This window comes from Archocentrus centrarchus, chromosome 24, assembly GCF_007364275.1.
Source record: "Archocentrus centrarchus isolate MPI-CPG fArcCen1 chromosome 24, fArcCen1, whole genome shotgun sequence".
Lineage (NCBI taxonomy): Eukaryota > Metazoa > Chordata > Actinopteri > Cichliformes > Cichlidae > Archocentrus > Archocentrus centrarchus.
This window is the reverse complement of record NC_044369.1, coordinates 21107708-21131345: the sequence shown is the minus strand read 5'-3', so window position 1 is coordinate 21131345 and position 23638 is coordinate 21107708. Positions and strand designations below refer to the sequence as shown.

General features: G+C 41.9%; 3 protein-coding genes across 3 annotated transcripts; 2 read left to right on the top strand and 1 right to left on the bottom strand.

Moving 5' to 3' along the window:
- Nucleotides 1–1017: 1017 nt before the first annotated feature.
- Nucleotides 1018–9340, bottom strand: wdr20b (WD repeat domain 20b). Its single transcript, XM_030721672.1, has 4 exons — nt 9060–9340; nt 6344–6526; nt 3050–4435; nt 1018–2804 (listed from the first exon to the last, which is right to left on the bottom strand). The coding sequence occupies exons 1-4, from the start codon at nt 9306–9308 to the stop codon at nt 2748–2750; spliced, it is 1875 nt and encodes a 624-aa protein (XP_030577532.1). The 5' UTR covers nt 9309–9340; the 3' UTR covers nt 1018–2747.
- A 1847-nt stretch (nt 9341–11187) lies between these two features.
- hsp90aa1.1 (heat shock protein 90, alpha (cytosolic), class A member 1, tandem duplicate 1) lies at nt 11188–15589 on the top strand. The gene is made up of 11 exons (XM_030721001.1): nt 11188–11475; nt 12165–12314; nt 12437–12803; nt 12897–13030; nt 13146–13451; nt 13548–13713; nt 13849–14039; nt 14154–14301; nt 14406–14674; nt 14790–15123; nt 15233–15589. Exons 2-11 carry the CDS (start codon nt 12165–12167, stop codon nt 15340–15342), a joined length of 2175 nt encoding a protein of 724 aa, XP_030576861.1. The 5' UTR covers nt 11188–11475; the 3' UTR covers nt 15343–15589.
- Nucleotides 15590–15974: 385 nt separating this feature from the next.
- Nucleotides 15975–20976, top strand: hsp90aa1.2 (heat shock protein 90, alpha (cytosolic), class A member 1, tandem duplicate 2). The gene is made up of 11 exons (XM_030721687.1): nt 15975–16145; nt 17146–17295; nt 17435–17801; nt 17892–18025; nt 18220–18531; nt 18653–18818; nt 18929–19119; nt 19457–19604; nt 19727–19995; nt 20088–20421; nt 20534–20976. The coding sequence occupies exons 2-11, from the start codon at nt 17146–17148 to the stop codon at nt 20644–20646; spliced, it is 2184 nt and encodes a 727-aa protein (XP_030577547.1). The 5' UTR covers nt 15975–16145; the 3' UTR covers nt 20647–20976.
- Nucleotides 20977–23638: the final 2662 nt, after the last annotated feature.

Genomic DNA, 23638 nt, shown 5'->3' with positions numbered 1-23638 from the left:
GGGCTTGACTTTCTTTCCGAGGGAAATTCCTTGAATATCTCTCGGCGCCCTCTCAGCAAAAGACGAGTGGTAGGTAGTTTGTCCCTTTCAAGTCCCCGTTTCCTGTTTATCGCTCCTGCACAAGTTGACCGGGCGCACACCCAAACAAACACTGATAACAGCCCAGAGTGAGGAGACAGCGCATGAATGAGCTCCAGTAAGTGGGGAAAATATAGGGAAAAAAAATATAATAAAGAGTGGGAGAAAGAGAGCGCACTTACAGAATGGATCCGAGCTCAGATGGGAGACAGTGGCGCTAAAAGTGGATATACACTATATGCAATGCATAGGGGCGCCAAAATGATGCGACGAAATTATTTCTGTAGTCGGTATTTTCTGTATTTAACAGCTGTGCGTATGAAATGATCAGTAACAGAGGAACGGCGCTGATTAGGCACCCCCTGTGCTCCTTCACCTCCCCTCCTCCTGTCGCCCCCCCCCAAAAAAAATTGTGTCCGCATACATCTCTGAAAGTAGCTGCGGTCCTAATGGGAGACGTACCAAAGGCATTCCCCAGATTTTGCAAGTGTGAAATATGTGCTCACCATGCTGATGTAGTTCAACATGCTAATACAGAGAAGCACACACACACACACACACAAAACTGTGCACCCTTCTCTTCTATGGGTTTTACTGCTCCAAAACACAATGAGACAAAACAAAGAAGTGAGCTATACTGCTGTAGAGCTATACTGTTTAAAATCGGCCTCAGGTTTAGAGTGTTGTGAGTTGCCAGTTGGGCTTCTTTTGGGCTTGTTTTCATAGAGCTGGTTGCTTGTTTCTGTCGCGAGATCTGGCAACACTGTGCACCACTATTGTGTCAACAGTAGGATGAGTCAGCCTCATAAATTCACATCGTGTTTAGCCTGACCTCTGGCCCCAGGCAGAAGAACGCACGAAGGTGCATCTCCAGCTAGTAAAGCAGTGTTGTGAAGGCATGGTTTCATGTGGTGAAATAGTAAACACAAACAGAGCAGGTAGTCTGTCAAAGCTGTTTTAATAGGCGTCACATGGAGGAAAAGGCTCCCACTGTTTAAATCCTCAGTCCTATGTGGGTGCCTGAAAAGCTCACCCCCTCACCTCAAGCACCTACCCTGCCACCAAGCACTGACCGATGTCAGCTGGTAATTCAACACAGTGTCAAGTTTGTTCATAAGTTCAGCATCAGTTACTGACAATATAACAGGAGTCACAGATTTCAGCCCTGTCTGCGGAACAAGGTCGTCAGTCTTATTTGTTAAAGTGAGTTTCACAAGTATTATGACAGATGGGACCACTGCCTATGGGTGAGGGGAACTATGCCAGCGTTGGTCTTCCTGTGGTTTACCTGAGCTCGGAGTGATGGCTGAATTAGACCACTGCCTCTGCGCCTACCTGTCTACATAGTAAAAGGAATCTGCAGCAACAGGCTAGCTAGCATTCAGCACTACCTGTTAGACAAAAGGATAGACATTTCCTATACCAAACGTTTCATTAATAAAAATACACCTGATTTTTCTCTATGTACAACAGAAAAGAAACATTTTTCACCTGCATATTCAAGATTTGTTTTAATATTAGGTATAGATTTTCTGTATTAGAAATATCACTATTTTCTGAAATGAGGATCTTTGAATTAATGCAATATGATCATTTCACCCATAAATCACTGAAATACAATATTTACATATATTACAGAGCCCATTTCATCTGAAACAATATTAAAATAAATGTTCAATAGATACAAAGTTTTTTTTTTAATTCTATTTATATAACAACCTTGTCAAGGAGTCCTTACACACTCCAAAATGTAAAGCCATACTCCTCTAACAAACTATTAAGTGCAAACAATTTTTTTTTTTCATATAAAAAACTATGATTGCAGCATCCAGCGTTGAGACAGAACAACAACGAGCCGTTTCCCCAAGTGCTTCCAAAGTGTTTTTGAAAAGATTTTGCTTGTGTTCCACCCTCATGGGTTCAAAATACAAGGGGAGGAAAAGAATGAAAGAAAAAGTGTGCAAATAAACTCCCCCAGTTTGATAACTTGGATTTAAAAATGTTTCAAAAGGAAGTAAAAGGCAGTCTCTCTTGGGCAGGTGTTTGATGACTGTGACTGCACAAGGAATCACCCAGGAGGTGAAAAATAAGAGACTTTGGGGATATGCTGTTGTTGCTCCAAAACAATCCCTCATCTCATTCCCTTTATTTGTGAATAGATTACATTTTTTTTTTAACAAAACAGAGGGGGGTTAAATTAAGCCCACACAAAAAGGTCAAGCTGAGGCATCATCACAATGCTTACACCATGTCTAGTCTTTGTAGATCTACAGGCACAAGAGATTGGGGATTAGTTTGTTATTGTTAAGACTAGACACGATCTGATATGAGCATAGATGCAATCCTTCTAACCTTCATAGCCAGTCAAACCTTCCTATAAACCTCCTGGATGATTTAAAGCTTGCCCTCTGACTTCCAGTAGCACCCATTAAAACCCCCCCTTCCCAGACAAAAAGGGGTCAAGTTTCTATCCCTCACTTGGCCAAAATCTTAACATGAACAGTAACACAAAGAGAGCATCTGGGTGGTTGCAGTGATGAGAATGAAAGGAGACACTCGAGGTCATGTGGTGTGTGACTGTGTGTGTGAAGAAGTGCTGCAGGGCCTTGGTTTTGGTCGTCCCCCCGTCTCTGTTGCATGGAGCTGTTATTAGCAGCACCAGCATCAGGCTATACTACTGTTCCACTGGGGGAATTGGCTGGGTTGTTTTGAGATGATAGCAATCCCTGTGAAGAGACAGATAACACACACTGTTAATAAACACAGGTTTTACTTGAATGCAATACAAGAGGTAGAACAGTGAACCCATGAGGATTGCAGTTTGAGAAAATGTTCTATTAACAATCAAAATGCTGCAAGTTTATAGCATATATCTGGCTTGAAATAACCCAAACTTCAGAACAGCTTCTGAATGGACAAATTACTCAAAAAAAAAGTGTCACATGACAGTATCAAGAGACCAGTCACTCACCACTTTCCCAGGCCTAGCCCATGTGCAAACGAAACCCTCCTGACATGCTGTTACCAGACAGTCCTCGAGGAAGATTAACACAGTGAGTCTTTCATGAGCAATCTTCTTGCACACCAGTGGTTCAAGGAGTGGCACCTCCTCCATGCGAGGGCACAGCGTGGTGCCTAAAGTCTTAGCTGCGTCAGCTTTTGCTGTCCGTGTCGAGCTAAGCTGGTTTAGCTTGTCGCTGCTCTTGCTGCTGATGTGGCCCATGCTGTGGTTTCTCTTGTGGTCCTTCTCATGGCGCTCCTTGCGTGAGTCATGTAACGACAGTGTTGCAAACTTGCTGACGCTGGTGGCGATGAAAGCGCTGTCAATGATGCTGTTGCCCTTGGTGCTGCTGCTGTTGCTGCCTGTGTTACTGTTGGGGGTGCTGCCCCCTGCTGGATTTGAGGAGTGAGGCAAGCTATTGGACCGAGGCAAGGTGCCGGGGAGGGAGTTACTTGGGTTGCCGCTAGTGCTACTATTGCTCAAATTGTCTTTACCATTGGTGCCACCGGAACTGTTGGTCGTGGACAAAGAAGTAGTCTGTCCTGTCGCTGGAGGGCTTGTGGCACTCATCACATTAGTGTGAGTCCGAGTGCGGGACAAAGGGAGGTGAGGGAAAAGAATGTCTTCCGTAAGGTCCCACAGGCACAGCTGGGTGTCCTGTCCCACCGAGCCAAATCTGTAGGTCACACTTACAGGCCTACTGTCCGTAGAGTTTCTCTTAGAAAGCCGAGAATGAGAACTGTTAGCTCGGTCTCTGCCTGCACCGAAGTGATTCTGCTCATGAAAGTCCTCATCACTGCCACTAAATTCCGCAGGCAGGTCCCCATCCTCAACACTGGTGGTGCAGTGGTCAAACGCCACCACACTCACCCATGACTTGTGACCATGCCCCCGTGCAATGACTCTGCAGTCCAAAAATGACCAAACTGTCACCAGGTCGTCCTCTCCCCCTGCCACAATATACCGTCCATCAGGGCTCCAGCACACGCACAGTAAACCACCAAAGTAGCTCTTCATTGTTCCGTGTAGCTCTGCGGCATCAAAGCCAAATACCCGCAGGAAGCCATCCTGACTTGCACAAGCCAGAAACTTTCCATCTGGGGAGAACGCAAACTCATTGAGTGCCCCTTCGCCCACCGTCCAGCGCAATAATGGGTTACGAGCTGTCTTGCTCTTGCAGGTATGCACAGCATAATTTTCACCCTGCTTAAGGAGCTGGTAATGAGGTGCTGTGGTGCCACAGGTGTTTTCCACGTTGTACAAATACATGCTGCCACTGGAGTGAGCCACCAGAAACAGGCTCTCTGAACCAGGAACCCATCGTACACAGGTTACTCTCGACTTGTCGATAAGTCTCTGGAAAGAGAAGAAACAAAAAAAAAAAAAAAAAGACAGATTGGTCAGCTGCTGGACTAGTCCAAACATAAATATCTTTATTTTGGGAGCCTGTTCTACAAAGCAAGTTCAGCATACTGATGATACCTTTCCCGTATCTGGCTTCACTTACTGCAACATCACCAGTCAAGCTATGTGGTCACACAAAACTCGATTATCAACTCGATAAGTCAACCCAGGGTTTCCCAATCTACCTACGAGCGTGTTCACATGAAAGAATTGGCACTGGCAGAATATAACCAATCAAAAAAAAAAAAAAAAGTACAATAATAAAAGTGCTCTCTAAGTATATCTATGTAGTTTTTCAGTCATCCAGGTCATGGTAGTCTTGAGTGCTTGAAAAGGCAACAACTGCAATTTTTTTGGTTTGTGAAGACGAACCACCACATATTTTTCAAATAGCAGGCTTTCTACAGACAAAAGCACAGATGTCCCACAGGTTCCCCAGTGTAGCCAATTTCTACAGGGGTAAGTGGTAAGTAACGCTCTGGGCTCCTTCAGAGTTCAGATATGTAGGTGACACCTGGGTCAAAATCAAAACCCAAGAAGTAGAGGCCTTCACTGAACAAGTTCACCAGAGAGGATACCAAGGAAAATAGCTTCCCATTCCCAGACTGTGCTTTGCTCACTGAGGAGTAAAGAAGCCCCAACATTTAAGTTTACTGGAAACCCCCACATGCAGATCAGTACCTACTCTTTGAGTCCCACCACCCACTGGAAGACAGACTTGGGTTTATCAGGACCCTACACCACCAGGCAGAGAATATTCCCTGTAAGGGCCCCAGTATCCCTGCCCCATTGGTTGCTTTTCTGGTAACGCCATCATGCTACCACATGCTATGCTCACCATAACAGTGCAATCAGTGCTGATATACTGTAGGAGAAGTTGTCAAAACTGGGAACAAAGAAATTGTAGAAAAAACTTAGGAAAAAAACAAACTTGGCAAAGTCTTATCTTTTCAGACTGTTGCAACATGTTCCTCTGTATAATCTGTGAATCTCTGAGCTTCTGTACTCATGATCACGTACTTGTGTCTTCAACACAGCTGTGTTGGCACAACTCGCTAGGTTTTAAAAAAAAAAAAAAAAAAATCAAGAACTGCATGACCGGCAGAAACGGTGGCTTGCAACAGCGGATGTGACATCAACTTGACGTCAACTTTGTTGTGCAGCACCATTTGCCAGGCACAGCACAGCAGATATAATGGTACCCAGAGGCAGAAGGGAAAGAAATAAATATGCATACATTAAGAAAGCACTACATCCACTTTGAACAACCATCACTGAACAGAGGTGGTGGTTTACGACACCAGCCATCAGCCACCTACAATGCAGTCTTGTGAAATCCCTTCCCAGGCATTTCAGCTCGCACCTTGCCTCATGTGATCTCAATACCTAACATGATGATGGTGTGGGGTAAAGGCTCACAGAGGATTCACACCATGACCTCAGTGGCAGTAATGACCCACACCTTGTTTCACACCTTGGCTCATGTGGCGATTCACATAATTAATAGTAGATCAACAGACCTTAGGACAACCTCCAAGGAGACAGCCCCCACTAGGGGTTAAATACCTGGGATCTATGCACTGAGATCAGAGCAATCGTCTGAGAATGGTGATGCAACTTTCCAGAAAACTGATCATACCTGTTGATCTCTTACCTCAAACATAACCTCCAGAGCAAATTAGGTCTACGGCATAAGTTACCATGGTGATGTACCCTCGTAAGAAGTGGACCACATTTCCAACACTGAAAACCCAGGATTAAACCCCAAGTTACATTGCTAAGCCTCAAATATTTCTTTCTTTGTAGTACAAGGCTCAGGAGAGGCAAACTATCTTCAAAACAATAATAACTGGTACCCACCTCCTCATTGAAGAGTTTGCTGGTTTCCTTCTTTATTGGGTCTATGAGTTGCACCTGGCCTGCTGAGAACCCCACCAGGAGAGAGACACTCTCTGCTGTCGCTGTGAGGGGGTTGAAATCATGGCATGTAGGCTGCGTTCCTTTGTATATCCTTTTGTCTATGGGCTTACTAAGATCAGCAGCCTGGAACGATAAACACACTGAGATGACTAAAAATAAATGTAAAATTTTAAAAAACAACAATCTTTTCTTTTAGTTGAGGAAATTGTGATATGTTGTGACATGTAGAATGTCATTATCCAGAAATAGAAAGAAAGAGAAACAAGCCTGACCAGAGCAAATTTAGCATTTGTGACAGCTTTATGCCTTATCATATTCTTGAGGTCTATTTTGGTGCATAAAATGAGTCAGAGAGAAAGGTTAGGGGTTGTAACGCTTCTAAAGGTATCAGTGTTGTCAAAGAGGGAGCTCAAAATAAAAAAATTAAAAAAAAAAGATAAAATAAGCATCTTTGGCTGCCTGACAATCCAAGTGCTACGATGATGCTGTGGTTACCAAAGCATTTTAGACTGTCATACACCATTTATGCAAGGATGCTTCAAATTCCAGTTGATTTAGAGACAGAAGACATATTACCATACTAAGAAAAAAATTCATGCAACGGTAATTACCTCAAACAAAACAAGCTTGAGCATGACTCCTGTATGGCTGGATGCAACGGATCTGTCTATTTCCTGGGCAATAATATTTATGAGCAATAACTCAGCATGACTTGTAACAACAATATACCTTGCTCTGAGTTTCAGGTGACAGATAACAGCCAATCTTTTGATTAACTCACTCTTACTTGCGCAGAAGATAGATTTCATTATTTAATATAGCATCAGATGTTTTTCCTAAATGTGTCAATAAACTGGTGATAGCTCTTTAACACATTATACTGTCTCTTCTTTTTCAATTAGTCATTCAACATATCATTTCAGCAAATTCTGGCAGCAGGTGGTACATATGTGTCTATCAGTAACTGGAAACTTAAAAAAAAAAAAAAAACACTTTGAAATGTGTCTGTGTGGGTCTATTTTTAAAATCACTGTTCCATATATGTCTGAAGAGCTTCTCAAAAGGTTAAGTGGAGACACAAACAACTGTAGGATTAGTGGTTTGATCAGTAGCTCCTCCTGAATGCACACCATTGTGTATTTGAGCACAACACTTAACCCCAAATTAATCCGGATAGTCAGGCCATCACCGTGCGTGTGCGTGTGTGTGTGTGTGTGTGTGTGTGTGTGTGTGTGTGTGTGTCAATAGCTCAAAGGGAAATTGTAAAGCATTTTATCCCTGAAAGAAAAGTGTTGAACTAGTTCAGTCCATACTCTGGAGTCTGGACTCCCAAAACTGGTTGTGCAAGTTTTGAGAAATGCCAATCTTAACAACCACTCTAGAGGCCCCCACACCAGGAAGAGGATACCTGCTTTGAATAAAGTCCATACAGAGTTTACTGTGCTTCATTTACATTCGATCAACAGGTTAACACTGGTATTTACAGACTAACAGTTATAATAATGGTCAGCATTTTTTCAAAGCTCACTCTGGACTGCTGATGAGGATAAGGAGGCTCACTGTATCCTAAAATTCTCCCTAGAGTCGCTTGTCCAGAGAGCAGTGATGAATATTTTGGCATTGCAGTTTTACTGTTGCTCAATAAATCTGAGGATTTTTTTTTTATCATGAGAAAGTGTATAACATTAGCCTAGGGCTCAAATACTGTATACAAAAAACACACTAAATCTGTTGCTTAACTTGTTTTAACGATCCTATCAGATAATAGACTTCAAAACAATGCCACTTGTCAAAACCAATGGTTGCCAACTAGTACATCATATTAACTTAGAATTACCCAAATTCAGTATCCCTGTTTGTAATCTAAAATGAACTCCAATACCCAATACACTCATGGCTTCTACTAGTGTTATCAGTTTGTGTGTGTGTGTGTGTGTGTGTGTGTGTGTGTGTGTGTGTGTGTGTGTGTGTGAAGGGGGGGGGGGGGGTCGTATTAATAGGCTTGGCTGCTACACCCCGTTTCACGGAGAAGCACATCAGCAGCATGATCACCACTGTCACAGTCACCAACCCTGTTTAAACGTTGCTTGCTGCAATGACATCACCCTGCAGCCTAAACACTGGATCACATTGCATCACATCCTAGTGCTGACAGTAGCGTGCACACATCATTACACCACGAAAACAACACTTCACTTCCAGTCCGGCAGTTTACAGTGTGAACGCGCAATGGGTTCTTCAATTGGAACAACAAAGTTGTTTCTGCACTGCCACCGACAGTGCAAAAGGTGCAGCTGCCGTCTAAAGAAAGGAGGATAAACAAACACCATATGACATGACAGGACAAGCCTTTTCTCGTTTCGTCCAATTCACCGGGAAATTTCATGCCACAGCTTGTCGCTAAATTAACTGGCGAACCGCGAAGAGCGCACAAGTCCAATCGAGGTAAAAACAACTGTGGCGATGTTAGCTAAGAATGCTAATTAGTCTCTAACTTAGCTAGGTTTGCTACATGGCCTTCTCTTGACAATCTGCGCACTTAAACGACAGAAGCTGAGAGTGTTGACAGCTGGTGTGCAACGCCTTCAAAGATGTCAAATCAGTGGGCTGCTCCCGGGCAGCGGTTACTTCGCCTCCGCTGCTCAATACTGTTTACCTTTCTCACGCCTTTGTAGATATAAAAGTAGAGTTCCCGGCCCACATTGAAACAGATCCTGTCGCCGTTGCCGGACTGGTCGTTTACATTGACGAAGGAGACCTTTACGGGATTGGAACCCTGCGAGTTGAAAGGCACCCTGTTCGGGCGGCTATATTCAGAGTGAGTGAGGAGTTTGTAGACGCCTTCTCGTGTGGTGAATTGAGTTTTAATTTCGTTCATCTCCTTCCCTCCTCCCTCCGCCGCCATCTTGGAAATCGCCGTTCATCCTTGTCCGAGCCCCGGATGTCAGCGAAAGCGCATGCGTTGGACCGTTGCAATCACAGCCATGCGCACAGCGAATCAAGCAGAAAAACAAACGAAATGTGTGAACGTGCGAGCACGATTAATGCAAATAATGAACACGTTGACTTAAAATATCTTTTACCTATTTAGTGCGATCGTGTTTTCGCTGGGAAAACAATCATTTTATACAGCGTTCTTATTATTAGTACCACCAATGCAATAAACAAAGATTATATAGTATACACACAAATAAGTGTCATGTGGAAATGCTTAAATTTACTGAAACTGGTGTAACCAGAGAAAAATAACAATACATAATATTAGCAAAGAAACAAATATGGAAATACAGTCTGTTTTGTGCAATAATCCGCCATACCCAAGGAAAATATGAAGAGAGAATGTCCTGAAATAGAAGACCAAAACTAAAACTTGAAGTCACTGCTGTACTCAAAGTATTAAAGTGAGAACCAATCCGGGATGTAAACACTTCCACCATCTGGCACTAAATTACAGAACAATTCTTATTATTAACATTATTATTATTATTCCTCCATTTCATTCAAAAAATAAATAAATAAATAAAGCACTGACTCACTGTTCTATTCGAACAGAATAATCAAACACTGAGAAATCTGGCTCGTTTGTACTGATTGAGAAACTGCCTCGTGTTTCTCAGATAACCGAGTAGTCAGCTTCTAGTAACGTCTGCTATCTGCTGGAAACATTTCGATTACATAACTGATCTGTAGCAAGTGGGATTCACTGCCCTCCTCTGGTCAAATGAAGCCATTAGCGCCCACAACGGACAGGAGAGTTCTAGTCTTCTGAGTTACACAAGTTTGAGTTTAAGAATTTCACATCTGAGTAGTTTTCTATAGCCTATTGAAAGTGTTAGAGAGGAAGAGTGGATTTTTACAACTTTTTGCTAAATCCTCATGAGCTGTCATCAACATACTGTATGACTGGCATGTAGATATTAATGTGTAAATATGGCAGCATATGGGTTTCCCCTAGAATTTTGGTTCCAATTTCTGCATTAACAACCACAGAACAAAATCAAAAAATATTGCCACTGGATGATGATCTGTCCTGCATTTTACGACAATGAGAAAGTGATCCTTGCGCTTATATCTTAATCAGTTATGGCTATCAGTGACATTCACATTCAGATTGAACATCCTGTTTCAGTCTAAACTGTTTCCACTTAAATTCAATCTACCTTCATTATAATTATCCCTTTATTATTGAACAATTTGGGATGGCTGGTTCTGTTTGCAATCCACAAGTGGGCCTGGTGCATCTGATTATTTTTATTTATTTATTTATTTTGTAAACAGCATTATGAAAAACTATAATCTAAACTCAGGTTTCCCCCAGAATTTCTATATGGCCAATTTTTGCATTAATAAATAAAGAACAAATTCAGAAAGATACAAAGCTATGGCTATAAAGAACAATATAATCTAAACTCTAGCAGACACAGTGGAAGAGCAGCAAATTGTTTTAATGTGCATCGCTTTACAGATATGCTACTTATGAGCGGAAAGGGTCAACCCAACTACTTTAAATATGTAAAAGGTTGACATTCACCCAAATCTTAGATGCCAAAAAAAGCATGGGCCTGCTGTCCATAGTAATCACTCTGGAGCATGTGCGGGAGCAATGGGGCACCGTGGCAGCTGCTGATAGCAAAGGCAATGCACAGCTGTGATGTTTACGGGGGGAGTATGGTGCCTAACAGCTAGGCAAGCTATCAGTGAAGCTCTCATTGTGACTGACAGGCACTCCTTGTGACTCTGCAACCCTATAAGGGCACACCAACTTTAGAGCTCTAATGTCCCAGTCCCCCCCTTCCTTCCCAGCCTTTCCTCAGCACCCCCCAAACTGTAGTGAACATATCATCTGGAAGCTTCTGAATGGGAGCTTCGAGAAACCATCCCATAAGTATAAAAAGACGCCGTTATGCCACGGGGTCTGCATAGAGTCAGAAGACACTTGCTACAACACAACTAAGAGAGACCTACCGCCCACAGAAGCAGCAGTCAAGCCCACATTTGAAGTGCTTCAAGAAGAAGAAGCTCAGTGATTCATTTACTTAAAAGAAGAGACAGAAGATACAATTATATTCAAGGTAAGAATGGAATAACTGCAACAATCTTTTAGAGTTTACAGTATATTGGTTGCTTTAATGGTAATGTAAATGGAAGTGATTTAACTTCAGAATGGTATAGAATACCCTCATTTGTATCAATATCTAAGTAGGACTGTTACATGCATAAAGCACATGGCAAGCAAGGTGACCCTGACTGTGGGAGCAATGCCTTCTCAGAAGCTAACGTAACAGCTGACACAGCATATTTGCATCTTAGCTTAGTAACATATAAAGCACATAAAATGGTAAAGGAGATATTGGTTTTGAACTAAAACCTTTATAAAATCTATGAAATGTTTTTACAAGGCCAAACAAAGTGCATGCAGGAATCATGAAAACTGAGTTCCCTTTTCTATGCTTAAAAACCTAACTTTGCATTTTTCTATTTCTTAAAAAAAAAAAAAAGATTAAATAAACTGAAGCCATTAGGGGTTAGGAAAGCATCAGAACTCCACCCATTTTTTTTCTAAATGCCAGGTCTCTGATTGACAGGAGGAACATGTGTGCATCAGCAGGCCATGTGGCTGTCCAAGTGAAAAGGAGAAAGAGATTTCAAATTTTAACTAAAGAAAAAACATCTCAAGTTCATAAGTTTAAATTGCAGGGACCACAAAAAATATAGATGTACAATTTTAAAAAAACATTACGCAATATGTTCTCCCCTTTAGATGCCTGAGAGCGCTGGACACATTATGGAGGAGGAGGTGGAGACCTTTGCCTTCCAGGCTGAAATTGCTCAGCTTATGTCCCTCATTATCAACACTTTCTACTCAAACAAAGAGATCTTCCTCAGAGAGCTCATCTCCAACTCCTCAGATGTAAGTGAAATAAACATTTTAACACCATTATTTCATTTTTTTTTTTTTTTTAAGTAAAAGCAGCCCTTATTTTTGTGTGTGTGTAAAAACAGTATTTTAATTCAGTTATCTGTTCTTGACAGGCCTTGGATAAAATCAGATATGAAAGCCTGACAGACCCCAGCAAACTTGAGTCTTGCAAGGACCTGAAGATTGAAATCAGGCCTGACCTGCACGCTCGCACCTTGACCATCCTCGACACAGGTATCGGCATGACCAAAGCTGACCTGATCAACAACCTGGGCACAATTGCCAAGTCTGGCACCAAGGCTTTCATGGAGGCTCTGCAGGCTGGCGCTGACATCTCCATGATCGGCCAGTTTGGTGTGGGTTTCTACTCTGCCTACCTGGTGGCCGAGAAGGTGACAGTCGTAACCAAGCACAATGATGATGAGCAGTACGTGTGGGAGTCTGCAGCTGGAGGCTCATTCACAGTCAAACCTGATACAGGTATGTCTTCTTCTCCTTCTTCATTGATATATTAATCTAATCAGTAGTTTGACCCACTGCCGGACACAGTTCTGATTTGATTGTTGCTTTTAGGAGAGCCGATTGGCAGAGGCACAAAAGTGGTCCTTCACCTCAAAGAAGACCAGACAGAGTACTGCGAGGAGAAGCGCATCAAAGAAGTTGTGAAGAAGCACTCACAGTTCATTGGCTATCCTATTACACTTTTTGTAAGTTGTCATTATGCAGTAAGAACAAGTTATATTCAATCAAAATTTAATAACAACCACAGCAGTGATAATGGTATGATAAAGCAAAAATTAAATGAGCCTTTACATATTCAAGGTGGAGAAGACAAGAGAGAAGGAAGTGGACCTGGAGGAGGGAGAAAAGGAAGAGGAAGTTGAAAAAGATGCCGCCGAGGACAAGGACAAACCTAAGATTGAGGATGTTGGCTCTGATGAGGATGAAGACACAAAGGATGGCAAGAACAAGAGGAAGAAGAAGGTCAAGGAAAAGTTCATTGATGCCCAGGAGCTCAACAAGACCAAGCCTATCTGGACCCGTAACCCAGATGACATCACCAATGAAGAGTATGGCGAGTTCTATAAGAGTCTCACCAACGACTGGGAGGACCACCTGGCTGTGAAGGTAAGCTAAATTTGCTTGTGATGAACATTTCCAAAACATATCAACACCAGTTACAATAATGTTATTCTAACACATACGTATATCTTATCCCTGCAGCATTTCTCAGTGGAAGGCCAGCTGGAATTCCGCGCCTTACTCTTTGTACCCAGAAGAGCTGCATTTGACCTCTTTGAAAACAAGAGAAAGAGAAACAACATCAAGCTTTATGTGCGGAGGGTCTTCATCATGGACAACTGCGAGGAGCTTATTCCAGAGTATCTCAGTACGTAACACCAAAGTAACTCATTAGTAACGGTGAATAAAATCCTTTCAATGATGCATTCTAGCTCTCAAAATTCACAGTTAATAGCAACTCCTGACTTTGAGTAGCTGAGCACCGTTTATCTTCTCTACTCAGATTTCATCAAGGGCGTGGTGGACTCTGAGGACCTGCCACTAAACATCTCCAGAGAGATGCTGCAGCAGAGCAAGATCCTGAAGGTCATCCGCAAGAACCTGGTCAAGAAGTGCTTGGAGCTTTTCACAGAACTGTCTGAGGACAAGGACAACTACAAGAAGTTGTATGAGCAGTTCTCCAAGAATATTAAAGTAGGTTCATCCATCGGAATTTCTTTAAACCTAAACCATCAGAGCAAATGTCTGATACCAATCACCTTGCACTGATTTCAATAACACAAAGTAACACATTATTTTTGTGTTTAGCTTGGAATCCATGAAGACTCTCAGAACAGGAAGAAACTCTCTGAGCTGCTCCGCTACTACACCTCAGCCTCCGGAGATGAAATGGTGTCCTTGAAAGACTATGTCTCCCGCATGAAAGATAACCAGAAGCACATCTACTACATCACTGGTAAGCTGTTCAATTTGGTTTCCGTTGCTTTTGATTTCATGAGTTTCATGAGTGTCATTTCATAAGTTAATTTATTAAACAATTTATTGAATTAACTTTAACAGGTGAGACCAAAGACCAGGTTGCTAACTCTGCTTTTGTGGAACGCCTTCGCAAAGCCGGCCTGGAGGTCATCTACATGATTGAGCCCATTGATGAGTACTGTGTCCAGCAGCTGAAGGAGTATGATGGCAAGAACTTGCTTTCAGTCACCAAGGAAGGCCTGGAGCTGCCTGAGGATGAGGACGAGAAGCAGAAGCAGGAAGAGCTCAAAACTAAGTTTGAGAATCTTTGCAAGATCATGAAGGACATCCTTGACAAGAAGATTGAAAAAGTAATTTCTCTCCTTCTGAAAATGATAGAATTATTATAGTTAATATTAATAGACATATTGGGTTGGACTGACTCAGTTCAAACATTCTAATAGTACTGAATTTCATTACTGACAGGTCACTGTCTCCAACCGCTTGGTCGCTTCCCCCTGCTGCATTGTCACCAGCACCTATGGTTGGACAGCCAACATGGAGAGGATCATGAAGTCTCAAGCACTGAGAGACAACTCCACCATGGGATACATGACTGCTAAGAAGCACCTTGAGATTAACCCCTTGCATCCAATCATTGAGACCTTGAGGGAGAAGGCAGAGGCCGACAAGAACGATAAGGCTGTGAAGGACCTGGTCATCCTCCTCTTTGAGACTGCCTTGCTCTCCTCAGGATTCACACTGGAAGACCCACAAACACATGCCAACCGCATCTACAGAATGATCAAACTTGGTCTTGGTATGTATTTTTTTTCTCACTATCCCTTCAAAAATTACATGTATTATTTGAATTATTATACATTAATTGTGAGGACTTTGGTTTTGAATGGATGTATTCTTGTCCACAGGAATTGATGATGATGATTCTGCAGTGGAAGACATCATTCAGCCCTGTGATGAAGATATGCCAGTCTTGGAAGGAGACGATGACACATCAAGGATGGAGGAAGTTGACTAATGTACTTACTAGACTTTATTTTATTTTTATTTTTTAATTTATGTCCCTAATTTAAGTGTACATTATTTTTAGCAGAGTTTCTGTTAGTAAACAATGTGCTAGTCAGACAAAGTTAATGGAATAAATGCAGACCACAGTGGCTTTAGTTTATATTTTAACAGCCACTTATAAAACTACTGACAGTCACTAAGAGTAATATTGCGTCACTGGGGATTTGACTTATATTTCTTTTTGTAATTTTTTTTTAATGAAAAGCATTCAAATTTGTAATAAAAACTATTCAAAAAATAAGACCTGCCACTTTTCTTTCATCTACTGCACTGAATTTTCTCACATTTTTCTACTCACATTCTTGAAAGGGTAATATATATTTAGAGAAGATCATAATACACCTAAGTAACTTAGATTTGTCAACTATCTCCGTTCATTTATCACTTATTCTGGAATTTTCAGTGAATAGAGCATGGTTCATTCTAGTTTCAGCTCCCACATGCCTTCCTCGCTCAGCTCAGCCTCTCCTCCTTTGATCCCGCCTTCTTCTGCCAAGAAAGGCCCGAGAGGCGTTACACGCATTATGATTGACAGTCCAGCGGGCCAATCAGCGGCCACCACCGAGCAGCCGCTCGGAGGATTCCAGACGGTTCTGGAAGCTTGAGTCAGGAGGATTTCTCGAAGGCTCACAAGTATAAAACCCGCACAGCTACCCAATTCTTCGCTTGGAACTGTACCAGTAAACGAAACTGAGAGCTAGAAGCGATCTCGACACACCTTCTTCAGGTCTTTTCGGCGCACTGCAGACCAAGGTAAATGATTTTAACAGCCTCACAACAGAAAAGATGGCTAAAAAAAATTATACGCTCTGAAGTTCAAGGTTAATTGTAGTTTACTTGTCATTAATTTACTGTCGAAGCTGGCATTTTTGACAAATTATTGTAACATGTCTGGATAAAAACTGGTGCTCAAGTGAGGACAGCATATAATATAGTTATTGTACCTAGTGTTAAAACTCATTAACATTAATTCATGTCTGGTCGGAGATTTTTAACATCAGTGTTATAAATGGTTACCAACCTCTTCTTTTTACTGTCTTTGCGTTATTTGCACAATTCAAACCTGCGGGAAAGCAGCCACATGGCAGGATGCTTTGGTGGTGCATTTGTTAGGAAGGTGTTATGTTAAGCAGGCGTTCAGCATCATGAACCGTTATCAGAATTCCTGAGCTAAGATTTCTGTGAGATTATGCTCCACGCCATCCTCGCTAAAGGCATTAATTCGGTGTACAATCAGTAAGGAACAGAGTGTGCATTCTTGCAATCTCTTCAGCTGTATGAGAGGCGGAGCTTTCGATTCCTATGGAAACTGCTAGAGAGTTCTGTTTGCCTCCCAGTACCTTCTAGAAACTTGCACTTCATCCTGGAAACCGGCAGGTGGAGTCATTTCTGCTGATGCCGATATGCAATTCAAGCCACGTGTTAATCTGTGATCAGCCAATATCCAAGCACAAATAAAAAAGATTATTGAACCTTGTAATACAATTGTGAACGTTCATCTAAAAAAAAAAAAAAAAAACACCTCCTGGGAAAAGTAACTGTACTAACCCACACAAGCACTGGGTTAGACTGTGATAAGGTTAATTCCTAACATTAAGATAATAAGGATAAGCTTATAACACCTTAGATAAGGGGGTTGGCAGTGTTTTTTAGGGGTGTGCTGCAGGGATCCAAACTCTTAGCATCTTATAGTACAGTCATTTCTGTAATCTATGCATTGCTTTAAAATAACTTGTTTTCAATCTTCTCTCAGATGCCTGAAATGCATGACCAACAAATGGAGGAGGAGGCTGAGACCTTCGCATTCCAGGCTGAGATTGCTCAGCTGATGTCCCTGATCATCAACACTTTCTATTCCAACAAAGAGATCTTCCTTAGGGAACTTATCTCCAACTCCTCAGATGTGAGTTTATTATGCATTTAATCCAGCGGTGAATATGCTGTTTGTTTTTCCCTCAAGGAATTGAAAATATTAAATAGAGAATAAATCCTGGAATTCATGTAAACAGCTATCAAAACATTGCTTATTTCTGCCCCATTAGGCACTGGACAAAATCCGCTATGAGAGTCTCACTGATCCCTCCAAGCTGGAAACTGGCAAAGACCTCAAGATTGAAATCATTCCCAACAAAGAGGAACGCACTTTAACCCTAGTTGACACAGGTATTGGCATGACCAAAGCCGACCTGATCAACAACCTGGGCACAATCGCCAAGTCTGGCACCAAGGCTTTCATGGAGGCTCTGCAGGCTGGCGCTGACATCTCCATGATTGGTCAGTTTGGTGTGGGTTTCTACTCTGCCTACCTGGTGGCCGAGAAGGTGACAGTCGTTACCAAGCACAACGATGACGAGCAGTATGCCTGGGAATCCTCTGCTGGTGGCTCATTCACAGTTAAAGTGGATAACTGTAAGTGGTATAAATCTAATAATGAAGCAAATTAGTGGTTATTTAACTCACTTGCTGTAATGTATACTGACCTGTCATATTCCTGTATAGCCGAGCCATTGGGACGTGGAACTAAAGTGATCCTGCACCTTAAAGAAGATCAGACAGAATACCTTGAGGAGCGAAGGGTCAAAGAGATTGTGAAGAAGCACTCACAGTTCATTGGCTACCCCATCACCCTATTTGTACGTACTTACTTAAATTTGCTGGTAAATTTGAAATTATGGCAGATAGGTCTTGCAGTTTAGCCTTCTGAAATCATTGCTCACTAAATCTCTAACACACTGCTATTACAAAGTAGTGACTCCCAAAGGCAAAGGTTCAGGGAAATTCTTTGGCCTGTGAGCAAAAGTTTTTTTGGGTTTTTTTTTTTCTTAAGGTGGAGAAGGAGAGGGACAAGGAGGTGAGTGACGACGAGGCAGAGGAGGAGAAGGAGAAAGAGAAGGATGAAGAGGAAAAGGATGAGGACAAACCTGAGATTGAGGATGTTGGATCAGATGAGGAACAGGACCATGACAAGTCAGACAAAAAGAAGAAGAAGAAGAAGATCAAGGAGAAGTACATTGATCAGGAAGAGCTGAACAAGACCAAACCCCTGTGGACCCGTAACCCAGATGACATCACTAATGAGGAGTATGGAGAGTTCTACAAGAGTCTCACCAATGACTGGGAGGACCACTTGGCTGTCAAGGTTGGGCTCTGAAGATTTTCTTTTAATAACACCTGAAGACGTAGGAGTTGTAGATATCAGACACTTTTATTTCTTTTTAAAGTAGTCAAATGTTAAACAGCTTCATTGTTTTGCCTTACAGCACTTCTCAGTCGAGGGTCAGCTTGAATTCCGTGCCCTGCTCTTCGTGCCCCGGCGTGCTCCTTTCGACCTCTTTGAGAACAAGAAGAAGAAGAACAACATCAAGCTATATGTGCGCAGAGTCTTCATCATGGACAACTGCGAGGAGCTCATCCCAGAGTATCTCAGTGAGTATTAAAGTGTGGAATTATATTGTGTCCAATAATCAGCTCATGATGAAAAATGAAATTATGCAATGGCATCTTATTAATTTGTTTCCTTTCTGCTTTCCTATCAGATTTCATCAAGGGCGTGGTGGACTCTGAGGACCTGCCACTGAACATCTCCAGAGAGATGCTGCAGCAGAGCAAGATCCTGAAGGTCATCCGCAAGAACCTGGTCAAGAAGTGCTTGGAGCTTTTCACAGAACTGTCTGAGGACAAGGACAACTACAAGAAGTTCTACGAGCAGTTCTCCAAGAACATCAAGGTAAGTGTCCACAACCTTGACTATGTCAACTGCAAGGGTACCAGATCTTATCTTTTAATCCTTTTGCATGAGTAACGGATTAAATTCTAGTAGCATGAATCTTACAAAGTAGCCTAAGGTGCAGAGGTTAACAAAAACGATTAATGATCACCTTGCACTTTTTTTTTTTAAACTCAGTAACTATCTGCCTGATCCCCTTCCATATTGTCCTTATAAATCTCTAAGCAGTGCATGTAGCCAATGTTTGTGTCTTTAAGCTATGAATAAATACTTCACAGATGAAAGAGTAAATGTAATTTGCACAACTGCTGATAGGCGATTGGTTTCTTGCTTACAGCTTGGTATCCATGAGGACTCCCAGAACAGGAAGAAGCTGTCTGAGCTGCTGCGGTACTACACATCAGCCTCTGGAGATGAGATGGTTTCCTTGAAGGACTATGTCACACGTATGAAGGACAACCAGAAACACATCTACTACATCACTGGTGAGGACACTTTTCATTTTAAGGCTGCCAATCAAAAAAAAAAAAACTCTCAGCAAGCTAAGTTGTCTCATATGGTGGACAATATAGCACGAATGTTTAACATTATCATGTCTGCATTTCAGGTGAGACCAAAGACCAGGTTGCAAACTCTGCCTTTGTGGAGCGCCTTCGCAAAGCTGGACTGGAGGTCATTTACATGATTGAGCCCATCGATGAGTACTGTGTACAGCAGCTGAAGGAGTTTGAGGGCAAGAACTTGGTTTCAGTGACAAAGGAAGGCCTGGAGCTGCCTGAGGATGAGGAGGAGAAGAAAAAGCAGGAGGAGAAAAAATCTCAGTTTGAGAACCTTTGCAAGATCATGAAGGACATCCTGGAGAAGAAAGTGGAGAAGGTAAGCTGAAGAAATGAAACCTCAATGTAGTGACTCAAATGTGTTTTATTATTTAACCCTGTGATATTGATGGTGTTTGTTTGTGTCTGCAGGTCACTGTCTCCAACCGCCTAGTCTCTTCCCCTTGCTGCATTGTCACCAGCACGTATGGCTGGACGGCCAACATGGAGAGGATCATGAAGGCCCAGGCGCTGAGGGATAACTCCACCATGGGATACATGGCAGCTAAGAAGCACCTAGAAATCAACCCTGACCACCCTATCATGGAAACCTTGAGGCAGAAGGCAGAGGCTGATAAGAATGACAAATCTGTGAAGGATCTGGTCATCCTCCTCTTCGAGACTGCCCTTCTCTCCTCAGGATTTACCCTGGATGACCCACAGACACACTCCAACCGCATCTACAGAATGATCAAACTTGGTCTTGGTGAGTATCTGTCAAATCTTACAGCTTTTCAGTTAATGAGAGTTTCAGTATATCTGCCAGTAAAATCTTGTAGCCCTTCTTCACTGACTGATATGCTCCTGTAAACTTCCAGGCATTGATGAAGATGACCTGACATCAGATGATAACACTTCTGCACCCACTGAGGACATGCCCCCTCTTGAAGGGGAAGATGATGACACATCAAGGATGGAAGAGGTGGACTAATCCAGCTTCCATTTCCTGTTAGATTTAAAAAGTAATGTTATATACAAGTTAATGTTAAATGTTGTAAATGAGCCTGGAATGTCTGTTCTTTAACACTTGTTTCTTTTTTTTTGACCAAGGTAACTTTATTTACATATTTGTTGACCACAGTTCAGTCATTCCTTTAGATTTTTAGTTTTCAGATTGTCACTTTTTTTGTATGGATGCATTTGAGTTTTTTTTTTTTTTTTGTATTTGACATTCCAAAGTTTGTGTTCTTTATTGTAAATATAACATGATACTGTTATTTGAAACGGTGCAACCCCATAAATAAAGGTTTGCGATAAGCTACATTTTGGTCGTTATTGATGAGTGAACTTAAGTCAAGTGTCTTGAGTATAATGAAGCATTTTAAGTTTGGACAGGTGGGTTACCTGTCCACTGTATTATGTACTGTGTGTATGAATCATGAACAACAAGACCAAATTTTTCTAAACATGGAGTAAAGGCAAGGGAGCAACCTTTTTGTCTTTGTTTCATATAAACAAAGCGTTCCCCTTGGCAGACTGTTTGTTCCCAAGCTAAAGATTCTGTGCAATAAAAAAACAAAAGGATTGATATACACTACATTTAGATATACACTACATTGCCAGAAGTATTTATTCACCCATCTAAATCATTGAATTCAGATGTTCCAATCACTTCTGTGGCCACAGGTGTATAAAACCGAACACCTAGGCTCACAGGAGCTCAGTGAATTCCAGCTGTGATAGGGTGCCACCTGTGCAACAAGTCTAGTCATGAAATTTCCTCACGACTAAATATTCCACAGTCAACTGTTAGTGGGATTATAACAAAGTGGAAGTGATTGAGAATGACAGCAGTTCAGCCACAAAGTGGTAGGGCATGTAAAATGACAGAGCGGGGTCAGTGGATGCTGAGGTGTGTAGTGCACAGAGGTCACCAACTTTCTGCAGAGTCAGTCACCACAGACCTCCAAACTTCATGTGGCCTTCAGATTATCTCAAGAACGGTGCATAGAGAGCGTCATAGAATGGGTTTCCTTGGCAAAGCAGCTGCATCCAAGCCTTACATCACCAAGTACAATGCAAAGCACACTGCCACTGGACTCTAGAACAGTGACGACGTGTTCTCTGGAGGGACGAATCACACTTCACTGTCTAGCAATCCGGTGGATGAGTCTGGGTTTGGCGGTTGTCAGGAGAACGGTTCTTGTCTGACTGCATTGTGCCAAGTGTAAAGTTTGGTGGAGGGGGGATTATGGTGTGGGGCTTTTCTCTTAATGCTTCAGCATACCAAGACATTTTGGACAATTTCATGCTCCCAACTTTGTGGGAACAGTTTGGGGATGGCCCCTTTCTGTTCCAACATGACTGCGCAATAGTGCACAAAGAAGGTCCATAAAGACATAGATGAGCGAGTTTGGTGTGGAAGAACTTGACTGGCCTGCACAGAGACCTGACCTCAACCCGCTAGATCATCTTTAGGATGAATTAGAATTAGTAAAACAGTCCTAAACCTTATGGAAAGCCTTCCTAGAAGAGTTGAAGCTGTTACAGCTGCAAAGAGTGGGTCAACATGTTAAACCTTATGGATTAAGAATGGGATGTCACTCAAATTCATATGTGTGTGAAGGCAGATGAGCAAATACTTTTGGCAATATAGTATAGGTGAGAAGTCAGATAAATATACTTTTCTTTGGAATACAGTTGAATTTATTATGAGGAAATAGTTAATCAGATGTAAAAATATTGGGAGAAACACAAATGAAGAAAGCCAAAAAAACTCCTCCTGAAGAGGTGCTTGTGTCTGATACCTTTAAGCTTCTTCTTCTAAGCGACAAGAGATCAAGTTAAAGCTTTGTTATCAGGTAAATGATTGATTTAGATATTTTCACGTTCCTCTCTCTGCACATTTTAGGTTCCTATAAACGTCCACTAGATGGCAGTAATTATGCATTCAAAGCAGGTTCTACCTAACTGTTCAAATATTCTAGAAAACTCAGGTATAGCGGTGTTAAACTACTAGAACAGGGCTCTTCAACTCCAGGCCTCGAGAGCCCCTGTCCTGCAGGTTTTAGATGTGTCTCTGCTTCAGCACACCTGAGTCAAATATAGAAGTCATTAGCAGGACTCTGGAGAACTTGACTGCATACTGAGGAGGTAATTCAGCCATTTGATTCAGGCGTATTGGATCAGGGGCACATCTAAAACCTGCAGGACAGGGGCTCTCGAGGCCTGGAGTTGAAGAGCCCTGTACTAGAAGAAGAAGGTAGACAAAAACAGGAAACTATGGCCACTGCAAAATTAAAAGATAATCCAACAGGAGGAGGAGGTGCACGAATGTATGTAGCTTAAAATATGACTATGTAAGAAAATTATTTTCACACATAAGGAATAATTCATGACTCTGGTATCAAAACGTAGGTAAAAATGAGACCTTTCATATGCTATAACTTGTTATGACCTTTGAAAGTCTACTCACAATGTACTTCAAGTTTTCTCCAGTGAATCATCAAAAAAGAAAACAATAAATAAATAAATAAATAAATAAATAAATATATATATATATACATTCATTCTTGCATACACACTCCCATTTGAAGAACAAGGGCCATAATAATGGGCAAAAGATTAAGGAAGCACTAACCCATAGAAATGTGTTTTCAGTAGGCTTTAAAAAAAATCACGAGTCAGCCGGACTGATAGGCTGAGGAAGGCTGTTCCCAAGTTTATAGGAGCTACAACCTCAAGAGCAGTTAAAAGCCAGTAGAAGCCAGTAAAGTAAAGCAAGTTTTGTTTTTTTTGTTTTTTCTGGCTTTATTAAATCTACTAAATTTACTATCAGGTCACTCTGAGTGGGGTCAGGTGGGAGGCACTGACCGATTTTCCATGGACTGACTGACTATAGAAAGTATCCTCTCTTTCGCGATGATCCAAAGTGTCGGCAGGCCAGTGCTTTCTGTCTGCAGTCCCATGTGTTGCCGTCCTGT

Excerpts from the sequence above, each read along its gene's own strand:
- hsp90aa1.2 (XM_030721687.1), top strand. The coding sequence starts at position 17,146 with ATGCCTGAAATGCATGACCAACAAATGGAGGAGGAGGCTGAGACCTTC. Across the intron at positions 19,120-19,456 it reads AGTTCTCCAAGAACATCAAG|CTTGGTATCCATGAGGACTC; the intron begins GTAAGTGTCCAC and ends TCTTGCTTACAG. Across the intron at positions 20,422-20,533 it reads AATGATCAAACTTGGTCTTG|GCATTGATGAAGATGACCTG; the intron begins GTGAGTATCTGT and ends GTAAACTTCCAG.
- hsp90aa1.1 (XM_030721001.1), top strand. The coding sequence starts at position 12,165 with ATGCCTGAGAGCGCTGGACACATTATGGAGGAGGAGGTGGAGACCTTT. Across the intron at positions 13,031-13,145 it reads GCTATCCTATTACACTTTTT|GTGGAGAAGACAAGAGAGAA; the intron begins GTAAGTTGTCAT and ends TACATATTCAAG. Across the intron at positions 14,675-14,789 it reads TTGACAAGAAGATTGAAAAA|GTCACTGTCTCCAACCGCTT; the intron begins GTAATTTCTCTC and ends CATTACTGACAG.
- wdr20b (XM_030721672.1), bottom strand. The coding sequence starts at position 9,308 with ATGGCGGCGGAGGGAGGAGGGAAGGAGATGAACGAAATTAAAACTCAA. Across the intron at positions 6,527-9,059 it reads TCTACAAAGGCGTGAGAAAG|GCTGCTGATCTTAGTAAGCC; the intron begins GTAAACAGTATT and ends TTATCGTTCCAG. Across the intron at positions 4,436-6,343 it reads GCAAACTCTTCAATGAGGAG|AGACTTATCGACAAGTCGAG; the intron begins GTGGGTACCAGT and ends TTCTCTTTCCAG.